The 19262-nt window shown below is 34.0% G+C and overlaps 1 protein-coding gene across 1 annotated transcript; it reads right to left on the bottom strand.

The window, feature by feature from the left end:
- Positions 1-81: 81 nt before the first annotated feature.
- On the bottom strand, positions 82-17299 carry LOC137395000 (neurocalcin-like). Its single transcript, XM_068081785.1, has 3 exons — positions 17241-17299; positions 5969-6353; positions 82-782 (listed from the first exon to the last, which is right to left on the bottom strand). Exons 2-3 carry the CDS (start codon positions 6344-6346, stop codon positions 594-596), a joined length of 567 nt encoding a protein of 188 aa, XP_067937886.1. The 5' UTR covers positions 6347-6353; positions 17241-17299; the 3' UTR covers positions 82-593.
- Positions 17300-19262: the final 1963 nt, after the last annotated feature.

Genomic DNA, 19262 nt, shown 5'->3' with positions numbered 1-19262 from the left:
TCCGTTTACGAAATGTTTCGAATATATCAAATTTATTGACCAGCTCAATATGGCCTCATATTTAAAATGAATATCAGCTATAACCCATGTTCTATATGCATTTAAAAATCACAATGAAACTATTTCAATTCACAAGTTGTAAATACAATGGGTTGAACACAACAACAGCGCAAAACTAACAATTGCGACATGACGAAATCCTTTCTAGACACGTTATTGCATGAATATAATCTATTATTTGTACAAATTATTAAATTAACTCGTTTTAAAATGTAAAATGTTAGAATAAATTTCTAGTAAATGCAAGCTGTACTTAATAACGTTAACTATGGTAAATAAACATATCAGGGTTGGACAGCTTCAACAATAAAATGATATAATAAAATGGGTCTGCTTGTCAAGAGGAACCAAACATTATCAATTATGAAAAATGAAATCATGAATTATAATGAATGAATGTGGATTACAAGCGCACAATAAATATGTCGATTAGCTGTTAAATCTTTAATTTATCTATCCAAAGCCATCAACTAAACGCTAGTATAGTAGTCATGTTTATTTTCCCCATTCTTATGATTTCCCAAACACAATGGTCAGTTGGAGTCACACTGCAGTAACCGAACTATGGAAGGGTCACTTTTAGCCCCTTCAATGAATTCTGCAAGAGATAGATTTCCATCCAAATTCTTGTCCATGGCACGAAATATTTTATCTGTTCTCATTTCAGGAGTTGCCTCATCATCAGGCATTTTCATAACTGTGGCGACCATTTTGTAAATTCCCTGCAATAAAGTAACTTATGATAAATTCACAAGCTAGAATGGCTTTAACACTACATACTTATATAATTTTATATTTCACAATGACGTTGCGTAAATAGCTTTTCTTTTAGAATGTCAGTTCAAGGGCAGCATTAATATTTAATAGAGCAGCTTTGGCACGTAAAAGAAATTGTCTTCTCTTTAGAGACAATCTGAACCCATAGCATGAAAGGATTATTATGTCAGACTACTGTCAAACTATTATGTCAAACTACTGTGATAGTAGTTGTTTTGAAAGCCAACTACTATCACAGTTAATAAGATTTAGCTTGTGGGGATTAAAATTTATTTATCCAACAATTTTAACTAGGAAAGGATTATTTTGTCAGTATCAATTTGTTTAAACAAGAATGCCACTCAAACATTTTTTTAATATTACGTGCTAAATAAGGCAATTAAAATCAAAGTGTTTTTAATGACAAAAAGTAGTCTGTGTATGTTTCTCCCAAATAGAAAATAAGCCACTTTAGCCCAGCGAATGATTAAAGTATTATTAATATTAATTTATTCAGTAAAGTTGTATAGCTTCATATCAATAAACATTTAACAGTAAGAGTCATCAACACTACTGTAAAACATACAGATACTTACAACTGAGAAAACAAGTAAGTTAGTTATCATTTTAGTTCATTGTAAAGGTTTAATACTTCAATAGAAGCTTTTGTACTAATGAAGGAATATAAAGTGTGAGCAAAAGTTGTTATAGTTTAACAGTAAGCAAAACTGGCATATGACATTTGGTATGACTGTCAAACTGTATTCATCAATACCTAAGCTATGGAACTGTGTTTCAAGATTAATATGCAGCCAATATTGATTCTATTCTGCCTTCTATAATAAGCAGCCCTTTTGTGTAGGTTTACTCACTTACTATGTATGCAAATAGTAAGTAGCCTTTTTGCGTAAGTTTACACTCCCTACATAATCATATACTAGGTAGCTCTTTTGTGTAGGTATACTTAATCACCATGTATGCAATCGTCAGTATTTCAGTTCTACCCTCTAGAATTCTAGAATCTCTTGCTTATTTAGTAGGTGATTAGACACAACATTTCCAGATAAAAGACAAGATTGTGATCTGAATTTCTACATTGTGAAGAAGCATCAGCAGTTATGCCGTTTGATGGCCTAGTACTCTAACACACAGCTTGTCTATAACTACATGTAAGTATGCAGGTATGTATTTATGTACATATGTACATATGTATGTACATACATATGTATGTACAAATGTATGTACATACGTATGTACATTTGTATGTACGTATGCATGTATGTATATATGTATGTATGTATTTACGTATGTATGTACGTATGTATGTATGTATGTATGTATGTACGTACATATGTATGTACGTGTGTATGTATGTATGTACATATGTACATATGTCTGTACGTACGTATGTATGTACGTACGTACGTACGTGTGTACATACATACGTACGTATGTACATATGTACGTGCATATACATACGTATATGTACGTATGTATGTACGTACGTATGTACGTACGTATGTACGTATGTATGTACGTACATACGTATATATGTATGTACGTAAGTATGTACATACATATGTATGTAAGTACATATGTATGTACATTTGTATGTACATGCATACGTATGTACGTACGTATGTATGTACATATGTATGTACATATGTATGTACGTACATACGTATGTATGTATGTATGTATGTATGTATGTATGTATGTATGTATGTATGTACGTAGGTTCGTACGTACATATATATCTCCACTTTCCCCTCTCCATGCTCCAATCTTCACGAAGACGACCTTTTCATATGCGCCTCATCAAGTTTGTCACTTTAGCCTCTCATAGACTGAATTTCTTTTACGTCCTTTACTAAATTTTTAAAGCGTTCATATGAGCCCACAAAATATTAAATTTTTCAGATCACCTGAAACGGCCACTCTTCTGTTATAATTGAAGCCAAAACTTTATTAAATAAAGGGAGTTGTTTTTCCTCACTCAGAACTAGTTCATACTCTTTTTCTAGTTGAGAACTTAGTAACTAGGGACTAGTTGATTCTAGTTATCCAGAAGATCCCTGAATTGCGTTTTCTCAAGAAACTTCATTTTCACATTATTGTATTAGGTATCTTTACATCCTTTGCTCTTGAAGAGAGGCATTGTAAAAACTCTGCTTAATTTTATTTTTTATTTTTAGTTATATTTTTATTTTTATTTAGAAGTTTTATTTTAAAATTATTTCATTTTTCAATTTATTATATTATTTATTTATATTATTTCAAAATAATGATGAGCTAAACAATTTAAATAATTTTATACTGTTGTTATTCTCATTTTTATTGCTTGCTAGTATTATTGTTATTTCTTTGGCTTCGACTATCATTTGGAGCTGAAGAACTTTATGATCTCCATATGCATTTCATCAATCTCCATACTAACCAGAACTTCGTACATTGTAAATTACGGTAAATCTAGTTTGCCACAACGTATATCTGGAATGTTTGCTGGGGCTTTAATAGTTTCAATAATTCTAATAACAAAATAATACAGAAAGAGATAATATTGCAATCAAGCAATTTATATAGTCAGGCACCAAACTCCTCAGAGACAAGTCAGATCCCAAGTTCAACAATCATTGGCTAATGAAGTGCATTTACTACAATTAATAAGGTTAATAAATTGCATTGTGGGGCTGAGTAATACAATTAGTCTCTTATAAGATTGTCATTGGTCTTCTTTATGAAGTATTTCCGCACGAAATCGATCATCCGCGTTGATCTGCAACGATCATGCTTCTGGCAAGTGACTGCTGATTATTTATTGGATGATCAGCAGTCACTTGAAAATTCTTGTCAGTTATTTATAGTTGCGTTCCTCTACCGAACTTAATGATAGACAACCATGGCACTATTCAATATACCGCTGTGCTCATGCAGCATCTTATGTGGAAACAAACTGGGTCTCATATCACGACCAGAAGCTTAAAGTGCGAAATTAGAATGTTAATAGAGATTTTAACTTTTAGTTAAAATGCTAGTAAAGATGATATATTCTGTTAAAATGTTAATACAGGAGGGAATTTTTGTTAAAATGTTAATAAAGGTGGTAGATTTTGTAGGCTAGACAGAGAGCTTTCCGGTTAGGAAGCTATCAAAGCTTTCTAAATAATGCTAATTTTCATATGACGGTAGCTGAGAAGGTACACAGAGGTAATAAAACTGGATGAGTCTAACTGGAATAGTATTGTTAAGCCACATGCATGATGTTAAGTATTATTGCTTGGTAACAAGTAGCAACACCTGGAGAAAAGCTTAAAATGATATCTACTTGTCTAAAAGACAGACAATACGAAACAGGTTGACTAGCGCAAGGTTTTTGTAAGACATAGATGGACACAAAGTCCGTATGACAAGGTGAATTGTGTACTGCAAGAATGGGCAGCCTTATACAAAATGAAAGTTTGTAACACAAGGACTACAGACATATAGGTGAAAAAGATAGCGACTAGAGAGTTTGAAAATTTTACAGAATTGCTGATTAAGTTTAAATTCGTTTATACTGAACTACTAATCACAGCAATCTATACTAAAACTTGTGTACTACTGACCATGTACTCCAGCTTATCATACCTTCGCCACTCACATCACAACGTCTTGTGTGCTATCGATCATGTACTCCAGCTCATCATACTTCCCCCACTCGCATCACAACGTCTTGTGTACTACTGACCATGTACTCCAGCTCATCATACTTCCCCCACTCGCATCACAACGTCTTGATTACTACCGATCATGTACTATCTTTCCACCTAGCTAACGGTAATAACAATGTGTTATTTTCTGATGTTAAAATTTAATTCCCATGTGTTAACACCTATCACTAGTGTTGTTGAGCATTCTTATAATGAGTTAACTAACCATAAAGGGTTATAATCAAGATTTTTCAAACAAAGCAGCAGTTTTGGTAAATACACGCAGCTCAATAATTTATTTGCAAATGAGGTTGTTTTATTATAGATACGGTATAGCTATGGAGATTTCATTGTACAGCTATGGCGACAAGGTTGTATACTTATGTAGAGGTCATTGTGTAACCATGGAGACTTTTTTACAGCTATGAAAACTTCATTGTGTAGCCATGGAAACATCCTTGTGTAGCTACGGAGACGTCTTTGTGTAACCTAGGAGACTACAGATTATAGCCATGAGGACCTCAATGTGTAGCTATTGAGGCCACATTGCATAAACCATGAGACCGCATTGTGTAGCATAGATATGTCAATGTTTAGCTATGTTTAGCAAAGTTTTGAGTTGAAATCAGTTGAATTCTGTTGAAACAGTTGAATCAGTTGAATTCTGCGAGGAGATTTTAATAGGACTTTTTTGGCAGATCAAGTCAGCCTCTAATCAATACCCGATAATAATCAATAACTAACACCTTCCTTTTTTAGGCTCAGCAAAGTATTGAACATACTGATAAGGAAATCAAAAGGCACTGCTTTCAGGAATTCTTTTGCTTTTTGCAGAGCTAGTAGCAACTTAATCATAATCTAAATTGTGCTTTTCCGCTGTGATATTTACGCCTACATTATAATTTCTAACATACTTTCAACTTATATGAACATTATGGAACTTCGTTTTTCTCATTGACTGTGTTAACAGTTGTAAAAGAGATCAATGCAGTATAACTGTTATAAACAACTCTTCGTAAACGAATGACTAATGGTTTTCGAGCAGGACATAATTGATATTTGACACGTTTACAATTATTAGAAACAAAGAGCTATGACTAATTCTAACTAATTCTATGTTCTAATTCTAACTAATTCTAACTAATAATGACTAATGAACTAATTCTATGTTATCAACCAAAATTATACAGATTTGTTATTGTAAAAGTAAAAATCTATACACAGAATTCAAGGTCTGACTTTTATTTAGGTTTTATGAGACAACTCCCACTTTTTAAAAGTGATATTTTTACTTTGAAGGTCATCTTATATGGAGAAATATGTGATACATGTACATTTGTTCAGCCTTTCGATTTAATCACCTCATCTTTTTGTACAAAACTAATTAACTCACTTTGCATGTTGAAAGGAAATTTTTTGTCTACGCATGAAACTAGATGATACATGTATATAATAATACTTACTGTGACTATTTCGAGCATCTCTGGCCGTGATATATATCCATTACCGTCGAGATCGTACATGCTGAAAGCCCACTTCAGTTTGTCGTCTAACTGTCCTCGGGAAGTTACACTTAGAGCGCAAATAAATTCTCGGAAATCTATTGTACCGTCACCATTTTTATCAAATGTACGAAAAACGTGCTCGGCAAACTTTGACGCGTCTCCATAAGGAAAATAGTCTCCATAGATTTTCTTAAATTCTTCAACAGACAAATAACCTGAAGGGCAGTCCTTGAGAAAGCCTTTGTACCATGCACGCAGTTCGTCTTCATTGAATGCAGTCTGTCCCTTCAAGTCGGTGATGATTTCTGGCTTTAATTTGCTGTTTTGCTTACCCATGACAGACCTACAGCAAATGCAGTACACAACTCTGTAGTGATATTGTCCGCGCCAGTTACTGTTAATGGCTGCTAGTGAGTAAACGGCTGACATACATGAGCAGGTGCTTCATGATATTTAGCAGTTAATCTAAGCAATGACACATATTTAGCATTTCTTGTGAGACAGTGTTCAAACAAATTTGGCTTTTGTTATGCCTCTGTTTTTCTTAAAACCAAAACATAACATATACAGCGATGGCACCAGGGGCGTGATGAAGGTTGGTGCATCATGGCTTATGCCTGGATTCACCCGGTACTTAACAGTACAGTGCATCTGTATGTTGAATTGTATAACATGTTTTTTGAGTTGAAGTTTTCAAACAATGGACAGCCCTCTGACTGCTGCAGCCAACGACTCTTCTCTCATCAACTATCGTATGCATTTAGATATCGTATGACATCGGTTTCTCGTTGCCTAGCTTTGCTCTCAGACAGCCTTATTACGTGTTTACGTGATAGGTCAACTACACCTGAGTGCCATTCATGGCATAAGACAAGCTTACAGCTCACAGATGTATTAATAACTTATGAAGATTTCCTGTCTTTATGTTGACATCGATTTCAATTTCCTATCTAATGTATATTTGCCATCCTAGCAGCCACCAGCACAAATGTACAATCTTATGCAAGGAAAATAGACTATAGTCAAGTTAGACAAAGAACTTATCATTATTAAACTAACTTGATGCAACACATATTTATTTGATAGAACTTACTACGGAGAACAAATAAAAATATTACCAGAGAAGCTTAGAAGTTATCTCTCCTCTGTAGCTCAAAAGCAGGCTAAAGGTCCGGCCACACGTAACGAATTATTCGTTCAATCTGACCGAATCCACGAATTTCACAGAATTCACAGATTTATTCTGCCGAATATCATAGATTCGTCTGAGCTGTGCATGCACACCGAATTCGTTAACGAAACGCGTTTAATTGGCTAACCAATTGTTTTTAGCGAGCACGATTCTAGTAGCTTTGACAAGTGGTATAATCCAAGACACGTACGACGACACACAATAAAAGTAGGACCGCGATATGACTTGATACATACGATGCAACTGCCTATATGCGCTAGAGATAACGACTGTTTTTGCGACGGAGCTTTTGCTGCATAAAAAGAAATTATTATTATTGAAAAAGAAATAATTCATGACTTCTAAAATATCTAAAAGAAAATTCTGGATACACGATGAGAAGTTCCTGTCATGGTGAACCAACGAGAGAGAACCAACAATAGCGCATATAGGCCGTTGCATCGTATGTATCAAGTCATATCGCGGTCATACTTGTATTGTGGGTCGTCGTACGTGTCGTGGACTATACCACTTGTCAAAGCTACTAGAACCGTGCTCGCTAAAAAAATTGGTTAGCCAATTAAAAGCGTTTCGTTAACGAATTCGGTGTGCATGCACAGCTCAGACGAATCTATGATATTCGGCAGAATAAATCTGTGAATTCTGTGAAATTCGTGGATTCGGTCAGATTGAACGAACAATTCGTTACGTGTGGCCGGACCTTTACTTGCTAAGAGTAGTTAGGGCATCTACTACACAGCTCAATAAATAGTACGTAATAGATAAGAGGTTGTCACTGAATATCTATTATTCGTTTCTACTATAACTGATCTAAAATGTTAACCTTAAAACAAAGGTCAAATACTGGCCTATAGCCCTCCAACTCTTGGTTTTGCTGTCCCATAACTCTGTACCAATACCTTTGTTAACCCGTATTTCTCTAACACCTATGCACACACGCACACATGCAATGTAATATTTAACTTTTAAGAAATTTCGGAGAAAAGTTGGATGCAGTTTAGGTGTTTTCAGCAGCAAGCTACTTCAATTCATAAAACAATAGTTACGAGTAAAAAAGATAAAGGTTTTTAATAATTATCATCATTGTAACAGACTGCTAAAAATACATAACCCTTTCTATTTGTCAGCATCAATACAACTCATTCTTCATTACATGTCAGCGCACCAGCGCGTCATCGCACCAGCGTCAATCAATTTTTTAATCAAGGTCAAGGAAGATAATGCTAGTATTTGTATTTCTTAGAGACATCTGTGGATAGAAATTTCTCCTTTTTAATGTTTTTTATCAGGCCATGTTTTCATTCAACCATTGGTCAGAGACCTCAGCTATGCTGGGGTATAGATGCATTTTATTTGAACAACTGATGCTGATTGGTTGTTTTAAAAGTGACATCATCACTCGGCTGTGCATGTCAGGGGAGACATGAACTACCTGCATGCCTGAAAATTGGCAAAGGGAGCAGTTAAAGGGTGGATGCCCTTCCTTTAACAAGCAGTTGTATTTATTTAAGAGTTGAAGACAGGCCTGCTCACAAGTCAGGCACCTAGACCTCTTGGCTAGCACAGATCTTACTTTTTTTTTAGAATGAATTATAATAACACGGAATGGGGTGAATTTTTAAAGATTTGAAAGTGAACTCGTAGAAAAGTATAATATAATAATTATTGCTCATTGGTCACAAATAGATTTCTTGTTTGACATCAAGCTGACTTGTGTTTCTGTATTTATCATCAGTTTATTGTAAATATAATTGTAGACTATCTACTGACATTTGACAATAAACTTTAGAATAGCAACTCATCGCATATCGCAAAGCTAACAAGGTACAATGTTTATTATAATATTTTTTACACTAAAAATTCCCCTGTCATACAGCCCACGACCAAAGTGATAATGGAAAAAGAAAGGGTACTGCTGGTTGAGAAATGCAATATTAGCAGTCAAATGGCAGTGCAGTGCAATAGGAGAACTGCAATGGTAGCTGCAATGGTACCTGTAATGCACTGGGTGTTATTATGTACAACAAACAGCAATAATGCAAGGAAAAGATTATATGTTTATATTTCTCCCCTGCAATAGGAGAAATGCAATATTTGAAATAAAATGGCAAGCTGCTGTGTAATATACACAGGCTGGGGGGGTTGTATATCATTGGTCATAGCAACCAATATCAAGAAGTTGTGATATTTATCTAGATTTCGGTATTTATATCTAAAGAATTATGCTGAATTAAAAAATATAAACAGATTTTAGCTGTTTGTCATAGAAATACATGTATATCTATAAGAAAATGTAGGCCTATTACTTAATTTTGCAGATATTAAAAACGGCTTGGCAGTAGCCTACCGCGATATTGGGCACAGCCGCAGTATCATCAACAAAATCTTTAGAAAAATAATAACAGTAACATATTGCACACCATCGGTCACTATACACTTTGGTCTTGTAAAATCGAATAATTATTCTTACAATTAAATATTGTGATAATCTTATAGGAATCGTTAGAAAAATATCGTCATAATTTCCTTTACATTCACTGCTTTGGACATCAGTTGGAATACCAAAGTACTCATTATAAGTGTCCAAAATGTCAGAGTCCGGTGGAATCGGCAAAAAAGAAATGATTACTTTTTAGTACTTCTACGTTACTTACAGAAACCTTCGGCAGTCGGACAATGCTATAGACTGGTGAAATGTACATGTTTTGTTTAAAAATGCGCCCGACTTTATGGTACTACTCTCTGTCACACGGCCTTATCGGCGTTTCGTTGGCCGGTCTTAATTTTGATTAAAAATGACTTGTCAAGATTTTATTGCGATTTTAGGCCAAATTAATCTGTCTATTTATGTATAATCCGATCAGATGGGTAAAGTTTAGAATATTGTCTACAAATTTAAAAGACTTGGTAACATATTTAAGCAGGTTATATGTGTTTTGTATCGTTATTATACTTAAATGACTCCATTGAAAAATGGTTAAATTTGTTGATGAGATTTCGGTACAAGGGTTTGCGACGGTGTTGATGAATAATTTTCGTGAGTTGTGTGCACATATGCATTTGTCATAAAGCTCCCAAACAATTGCTTCGCTCATGTTTGGTTGTGGGATAAAACTCATATGCTTGCTGCAGATGTGTCTTTACATAAACAGTGGGCAACATTGTAACTATTTGTAGCATTATTGTTCACTTTTGTTTGCATTTTGTAATAGTATCTGCTCTCTATAGACAGCCGCAAATATTATCTTGTATCGAGTATTGCTATTTATAGTATTATTATATATATAATTGCATGTTATGTTACTGACCACATCAACTAGGATATAATTAACAAGTCTGTGGTAGCTACTAACTAAGACCTACTAGTGTACAGCATTCTGAGTCAGAACTTTAATGATGGTGAAACATTGTAAACACGAAACAAAATTTCTAGGATTTGTTTTGACAGATCGACTCTCTTGGAGCAATCATGTTGGCACTGTATGTAATAAAGTCACTAAGTCATTGACTCTACTCCAATTTCGCAGGCCATACATTAACTTAGAATCTGCCACTGTCTTTTATTATCTTTTTATCTTTTACAATACTATTTATGGTATATATATTTATTATAATCCAGCTCCAAGATATGTCACAAATGTTTTATTTTTGTTGTAAAAAAGAGCGTTTCGACTAATTGCAAATCTACATCATATTCCAGCCTACTTTATTTCAACGAATAATCTTTCCAAGTCTTCTCACTTTACCTATGCTAAATGTTTATTTTACGTCAATTAAAGGTTTCAATATCTTTCATGGTTTGTGTCCTCGTTTTTTACCGGACAGTAACAGGTTTTAAACTCATTTCAACTCATGTGGTATGAACGAATTGCATACAACATCTAACAACCTTTTGACAATAGCATTGCCAGCTTCTTTAAAAATTTTGCACCTCATATTCATTCTCATTCAAAATATACTTTAAACACTATAAATTATATCAAACTATTTATTTGGTTTTAGTGGCAAACTGTTATATATTATTTATATATATATATTTCTCAAAGTTTGTGTGTATGTGTGTGTGTCTGTGTATGTCCAGCTATCGCTATTAAAATCTTGGAATAAAAAATCCGTACAGCAGAAGGTTTGATTTCGAACCAGCCCACTCACCAGTCTAATGCCTTGCCAATTAAGCCACATGAGCTTGATGAACGCATTAGGCATATATGTAGTTATATGGGTGCAAATACACTACCGCTCTCCGTTACGATGCAACCTGATGGTACAGTGTCATGGAGGGCGGCAGCGTAATTTTATGCGTTCTCAAACGGGAAAGCAAGTAGTTAGCTCTTATTAGTAAGCTTACTCAAATTATCTATTGGCAATGTGCCAGGCTAATAGCAAGTGGCGGGCCACTACATTGCCCCTCATTGTTTATAGGCTGATTTATAATACCCGGGCAACGCCGGGCATCCAGCTATATTTATATATATATTTCTCCAAGTTGGTCATGTGTATTCGTTCATCATTGTGATTGTCCAGCTATAGCGATTAAAATCTTGGAATAAAGAATCCGTATCACAGTCCGATTTGAACTCACAGAGATTGCAAATGCAAGTTTTACAATTACGGGCTTTACTACTGAGCTATACAAGGCTTATTGATCAAAGTCATAATCATATACCGTATAGCGTATGCACGGCTAAATGATGTATTATCTGAGCATTGCGCCCACGCGTTACGATGCACCTGTTATAAAATATTTTTTGCTCAACTCTAGGAAACACGATGCTTCTCCATTATTTTTTGTTAAAGCGCATTTTTTCTGCCTCACGATATCAATAATAATTTCTCTCGAAATTAAAATTTGGTGATTTGTGTACTGATTATATACGTTATTAAGAGATATAAGTTGCTCGCCATGTCGAGTTCAGCGTTGTCCGTTATGATAAAAATCGATTCGCAAACGGATAAATGATAAAGTTTTAGTTAGGAGTCTGAAGTTTACTAAAATACATGCTAAAACTCCTTAAAGTATGTGTTTAGTAAGCTAAACTCATTTAAGTTAGGTTCAGCATTTATGTTACACGTCTGTCTCGAAGGTAAGAACTCTCCATGTAGTACATTGTAATGTTATCTTGCAGATCAAAACATAAAATACACTAAAGTCATTGTAGGTACCTATGGTTAGTAAGGTTAACATATTGTTTTGTTACTATTTTTAATGATGATGATTTTGATGATTTTACCAGGAGGTGATTGAATTAGGTAATTACTATAGGTTTCTATGCAACTCTATGTACGTCTATTTTCACATGCCAACACTGGCATGCAAAAATTGGCATGCTGATTTTTGCATGCCAACACTGAAACGAACAAAAATCATATAGTTGTATACCAAATAATTTTTTATTGCAATCCTAGCAAAGCAGACTATAGTTAGCCATTACTTGCTAATGATTTCACATTTACACCTAAACACCTTTACAGTTTTATTTTTCCTCCTAATTTATTTCAATGAAACACTTTTTTAAAGTTATGAAGTTATAAAGTTAGAGCCGTTTGGCAAAATTTGAAAGCCTTTACAGTTGTTTTATTTTTCTCTCTTAATTTATTTCAACTACACAAAACACTTTTCTCATGATATGTAGTTTAAAAGTTAGAATGGCAAATGTTGTTATATGTTAAATACAAATAAATTTTCTGCCTAAAGACTTTTTTATTACTTGGGCAACACCGGGTAGTACAGCTAGTATATATATATATTGTATAAATATATATTGTATATATATTGTATACTGTATATTGTATAATTGTATATAATTATTATAATGATTGTTATATATATATTACATGTAGGCCTACTACTTACTACATTAATATATTACATTATTATATTTATCTATCTATCTATCTATATATATATATATATATATATATATATATATATATATATATATATATATATATATATATATATATATATATATATACAGCTGACTGCTCCGCATTGCCCAGGTAATAAAAAAGTCTTTGCACAAAAAATCTATTTTTCTTCAACATATACAACATTTACCCTTCTAACTTCATATCATGAGAAAAATGTTTTGGCGAGTTAAAATAAATTGAGAGAAAAATAAAACAACCGTCAAGATGTTTAAATGTGAAATAATTAGCAAGTAATGGCTGGATAGTCTGTTTTGCTACAATGATCACAATGAAAAATAATTTGATAACAATAATACAATTAATATGAACTGAGAAAACAAAACAAAAATCATGAATATGTTGAATTAATGATAACAATGAATACAGAGAAGGGTGTGTAAAAAAGGTTACTCTTGCAGCATAAGCTCACTGTATTTAAAGTTTTGATGGACAATACTGGTAGCTCTCGATACTAGTACAAATGTACAGGCATAGCAATAAAGTGCGCGAGGGTACTTTGTCTTTATGCTCTGTAGATAAAAAATTATTGCCCTTAAGAGAAACCGGAAATAGGAGTGTGACAGCACATTTGAAATTAAAATGGCACATTTGAAAATTATAAATGAAAAAATAACTAACGTACTTGGAAATGCCTTTTAAAAAACTCAAAAGAAACGCACACGCAATATCAATTAATAATAAAAAGTACTTATTTAGTTTGTAACCTGCAATCATGATAAGGATAGATAAAGAGTAGAAAATGAAAAGGACGGCTTAGCCTAGTGGTTACATGCGCATGTTTGTTTGCGAGTTGAATATCGTGAGTTCAAATCCCCTGTGACACGCTCACAGTTTCTAAAACTGTGCTATAACTGGAGAGATGGACACTGAGATTTATATATATGTAAATATAAGGGGTACAAATATGTACATGTATGTAAGATACTCAATACTTGGAGTGAGGGTGAATGTGAACACAACAGTTGTAATAAGAGTCATGGTAGTGCCAAACCAACAATAATAGTAACTATTATACAAGTTTGTCTTAGTATCACTGACTATGAAAGAGGCAAAGTTACAATATTGTAGAGAATAATACCAATAGTGAGAACTGGTAGTACAGGAAATGGTACTGGTGATACTAATATTAACAATGAGAATAGCAATAGTGGTAATGGTAGTAGTAATAGAATTACTGATAGTGAGAATGCTAGTGACAGTACCAGTAAAGTGGTAGTGACAGTACCAGTAAAGTGGTAGTGACAGTACCAGTGACCAACAGTATTGAGTTGGTAATGGTTGCAGTAGTAGAGTGGATAATAAAGTGCAAGAGGTGTTCACTTGCCAAATAAAAGGTTTTATGACAAGGAAAACTATCTGTTTAAGCTACATTTGTGTTAATTTGCAGATAACACGGGATGTTCACTACTAGTTATTTAAATACTTCATGCATGGCACACATGATATCCAATAGTACCTAATGGAAGTTGCTTCTCTCACTAGTCTACATAAGTATTGATGCTTAATATAGAAAAAGCCTAAAGTATCTTAGTTTTAGCGCAATAACTTAAATATGTGTTAGCCTATCTCTTGACCAGGATGTTCTGCTTGAAGCTAGACCAGATATCCGACTTGTGAAGCCGCTCTGTATTGTTGGTCACACGTGTCAAACACCTCATGTAATAATACATCTAAAAGACAGATCATATATAAAACACATGTACTGTGAGTTATATGCGATATCCCATGGTATCAGATTATAAAGTGCTTCTTGTGGATAGGAAGTAGCCCTTGACTATTATTAACGTGAATTTACTGTTAAAAGGGAAACGCATTCTCTACAGCGATCTATTTCTGTTGAAGTGAGAGCACCTTAAGTACAGTTTCCTGCATGAAACTATAATGCATGAGTAGAACATCTCTGCAGCAGCACTATAATGTACAGACATTCATCCTTGACCTTGACTCCCTCGGGTCAGCCTCTAGTATGCACTTCATCCACCCAATTAGAGTCAGACACAAGATTAGAGAGACCTTGAGATTACTAAATGTCTTCTTACCTCAATCTCACCAGTAATTGGAAACTATTGGAAGGTATAAACTACTTGATGCCTGATTAGCATCAGTGTGTGTAGAAAGTGATGTATTACTTAGTTTATTTAAATAAAGCTTTGATATACAGTATAGCTATGTAGTCCTTGCATAGCAAACCATTCGAATCTACAATCTTTAACATTATAGATGACAAGTTTTATAGATTGTTAGTATTATAAATCCCTAGTATTATAGATCACTAGTGTTATAGATTGTTAGTATTATATATTGTTAGTGTTATAGATTGTTAGTATTATAGATTGTTAGTATTATAGATCCCTAGTATTATAGATCACTAGTGTTATAGATTGTTAGTATTATGTATTGTTAGTGTTATAGATTGTTAGCATTATATATTTTTAGTATTTTAGATTGTTGATATTGTAGGTACTTTGCTATCAGTGCTATTATAGTACAGATTGTAGAGCAGGTTGTAGCACCTTCCTCGCCATCCCCACTCTCCATCACGCACTTCATCGAGCTAACTACCTCTTTTATCTCGTTACCCTCATTTCCTGTTTGCTGTCTACTCAAGCAAACAATTCAACTTAAAAAAGTCATTGTGTTTCACTAAAACAGTATAAGCTTCAGCTATAAAGTTACCATAGTCATTTAACTAGCTAGAGTTTGATAAACGGAAACAAACAAACGTGTGAATATGCCTACTTGCTTAAATAATTACAATCTTGAGAAGAGATAAAAACTCACATCGGCAAATGACTCTCCCTTTCTATAAGATTTCTACATCATCTACATTTGCTTGAAAGTATATTAACCGTAAATATATTTTTATTACAGATACACAAGGGAGGATAACTCTAACAGTGCTGACATCATAAATGCTCACATTATTCAATTATTGTTAATCGACTAAATGTTTAGGTGTTTCACGCTTATCCTGCTCTGATGGAATACATTAATTAACTGCTACCGGATTGCCTAGTATATAATATACACCCACTAAATCGACTAATACTATTTCCAGTACAATGATCAAGCGAATTGCCTTTCAATGCAAAGGCATTGGCATCGCCTTGTTGTGCTTTTTCTATGTTAGCTAATGTGAATCCTTGGGGTTAGCGAGTATACCAGCCGCAGAGCAACAGCTTTCTCTTGCTAGTAAAACACATTGGACTGATTTAATGAATACGGCAGACTGGCTGGAAAATGCTACTAACATACTCGTGAGCAGCCTTGGCTTCTAAACAATTTGAGCGTTGCATGAATAGTGAGGGCATGTGTAAGGCAGTACTAGTGACGTCGAGCTACAAGTCTAGTGAGAAGTGCTGCCATTATTTTGTTATGTTCTCACAATAATCACTATAGAGTGTACAATGAGATGAGTCACCAGTACAACCAACAGTAAACCTATAACCTGCCATGTCTAAAGGATAGGCCTACATATCTGTACACGGTTCTCCAAAAAATGACTACTACTAAAATTAACAAAAAAACATAAATTACTGTGAGCAAGCCGTATCAATCGATTATATTGTTTATTGTTTATGTTTTCCAAAGCATGACTACGTTTTTCTTTTGGCGATCTAAAAGTTATTGAGCTGGAGCGAGACTCTCACAGGCTGCCAGAAATGACATCAAGATGCCTCTCGAAAAGTTCTGTTCCCCTGTTCCATGTTGTCTTTGCTTATGCACATCGTGTCACCTTTTTATTTGCCAGATTATGCAGAACGTTGTGCAGTCTAGGGTGATATGAGTGAGTAAAGGAAGGCTAATTGATTTAATATTTTGTGATCTAATAATATGTGAGCTAAAAATGAGTTCATAGATAATTTTATGGTGCCATGGAAAGTGTGAATTGCAACAATGAAAACTTAGAGCTCATTACAAAGTACATAAGCTAACAGAAAACAAAATCATCTAGCAATAAAATATCTTCTTGAGGGATAATCAGATAATCATTTAAAAAATAAGACCTTTTTTGTAGATTGATTTCTTGATACTGTAGTATAAGTATTCAATGCTACTACAAAGACCTACTACAATGCTACTACTACAATATATAACTGTACTCACTTGCCTCGGCTCACCTTCTCTATATAGTCTTCTTGTACTAGGAATATCTGCGAGCAATTCTATGTCAGGTCAAGGTAGAGTGTCATCAGTTTATAATCGTCTGCCTGCTCTAAGGCTGCTCCGCAGTGACTGCAGCATACTACATTGAAAATCAATGCAATCTGCCATTCCTAATAAACATGTAGTAAGCTCAACGAGTCAGAAATCATTCCCATTATTGCTCATACTAATTGCTCTCTTAAACCTATCAGTTAATTCATTCTCTTGTTTTTCCTAAGGCATAAATTTGTGTAGAGAGAAATAGCGTTTTAATTACGAGCAGCGGTGCAAACACTCCTACACGCATTTCAAAATGTCAAAAGTTAATATAGTAATAATATGTATTGAAATGGACAAAGAGAATGTTTCTTATTATATATGCACCCTGTTGTTATCTGCGTGTACTTAGTTCTGTAATCGTAATCGACAAGTTGGCTTGTTGACAGGCCTGTGCAGATGGCACCTTAGTTGACAGACCTGTACAGGTGACACTCTAGCTGACAGACCTGTCGAGATGACACCTTAGTTGACAGACTTGTACAGGTTACACCCTAGTTGGAGCAAATAAAACAAGGCAAGACCGATGTGATTTTATAAAACCAGCCCCACTTGCTTAAGTCCCTCAACTATCCTTCAAGCAATGCAGGCGAGCGAAAAATCCTTTCGTAATGCAAACCCAAAAATTTGGCACTAAGATATCTGACATGAACATCAAGCATTTGATACAATGAGTTTTAAGGTTATGATAGTGAAGACCAGTTTACTAAATGTTTTAGACTAAAGAATATTTCAGATAATAACAAAGATCTATTAGAGTTGTTGCGTGTTCATCAAGACAGTTTAATCTGAAGGAAAAGAAAAATTTCATGTTTTTGAGCCACATGCATTTAATTTAATATGTTCTTTGACTGCTTTCAAGCATTTAAATGTATCTAAGTGTATAATACTAAAGTGTAACTAACAGCAGTTAAAATTCTTATACTAATTTTACTACATACATAACTAGATACTCAAGTTCTGTCATTTATAGGATTTTATTTCATATTTGTTGGATGGCTGATGAAAGGGAAATTCTAATTGGGCTAGGTACACTGTCTATGCAAGCGTAGATGTCTTTGAGTATACAACATACTCATCAGTTACAGAGTATACATCAGAGTACACTGCTTCTAACTAATGCATAGTTATGACACCTGCTTCTTGCAACCATTACACTTAATGCTTGGTACTCAGGTTCATTTGATTTGTAACCTCTATTCATTATAGTAGCTTGTTGCGTAAGTACCAACAAAATGACAAACAGTGCTTGAATGACAGCAATAGGTGTGTATATAATAGTAGTAGGTGTATATATGATAGCAATAGGTGTGTATATAATAGTAGTAGGTGTATATATGATAGCAATAGGTGTGTATATAATAGCAGTAGGTGTATACATGATAGCAATAGGTGTGTATATAATAGCAGTAGGTGTATATATGACAGCAATTATAGGTGTATATATGACAGCAATTATAGGTGTATACATGACAGCAATAGGTGTATACATGACAGCAATGGGTGTATATATGGCAGCAATTATAGGTGTATACATGACAGCAATAGGTGTATATATGACAGCAATTATAGGTGTATATATGACAGCAATTATAGGTGTATACATGACAGCAATAGGTGTATACATGACAGCAATGGGTGTATATATGACAGCAATTATAGGTGTATACATGACAGCAATAGGTGTATACATGACAGCAATTATAGGTGTATACATGACAGCAATAGGTGTATACATGACAGCAATGAGTGTATATATGGCAGCAATAAGTGTATATATAACAACAATAAGTGTATATATATAACAACAATAAGTGTATATATAACAGCAATAGGTGTATATATGACTGAAAGTTTATTGTCAACATAATTAAAATATTTGTCTAGCAATCAGTGTTTAAAATCTATTAAACTAAAAGTTTCAGC

Source organism: Watersipora subatra, chromosome 1, assembly GCF_963576615.1.
Source record: "Watersipora subatra chromosome 1, tzWatSuba1.1, whole genome shotgun sequence".
NCBI classification, from domain to species: domain Eukaryota; kingdom Metazoa; phylum Bryozoa; class Gymnolaemata; order Cheilostomatida; family Watersiporidae; genus Watersipora; species Watersipora subatra.
Note: the sequence above shows the minus strand (reverse complement) of the source record. Positions and strands in the feature narration are given on the sequence as shown.

Bases quoted from the DNA above. Each gene is read 5' to 3' on its own strand.
- LOC137395000 (XM_068081785.1), bottom strand. From the start codon at position 6,346: ATGGGTAAGCAAAACAGCAAATTAAAGCCAGAAATCATCACCGACTTG. The intron at 783-5,968 runs GTAAGTATTATT...ACTTTATTGCAG, and splicing joins AGATGCTCGAAATAGTCACA to GGAATTTACAAAATGGTCGC.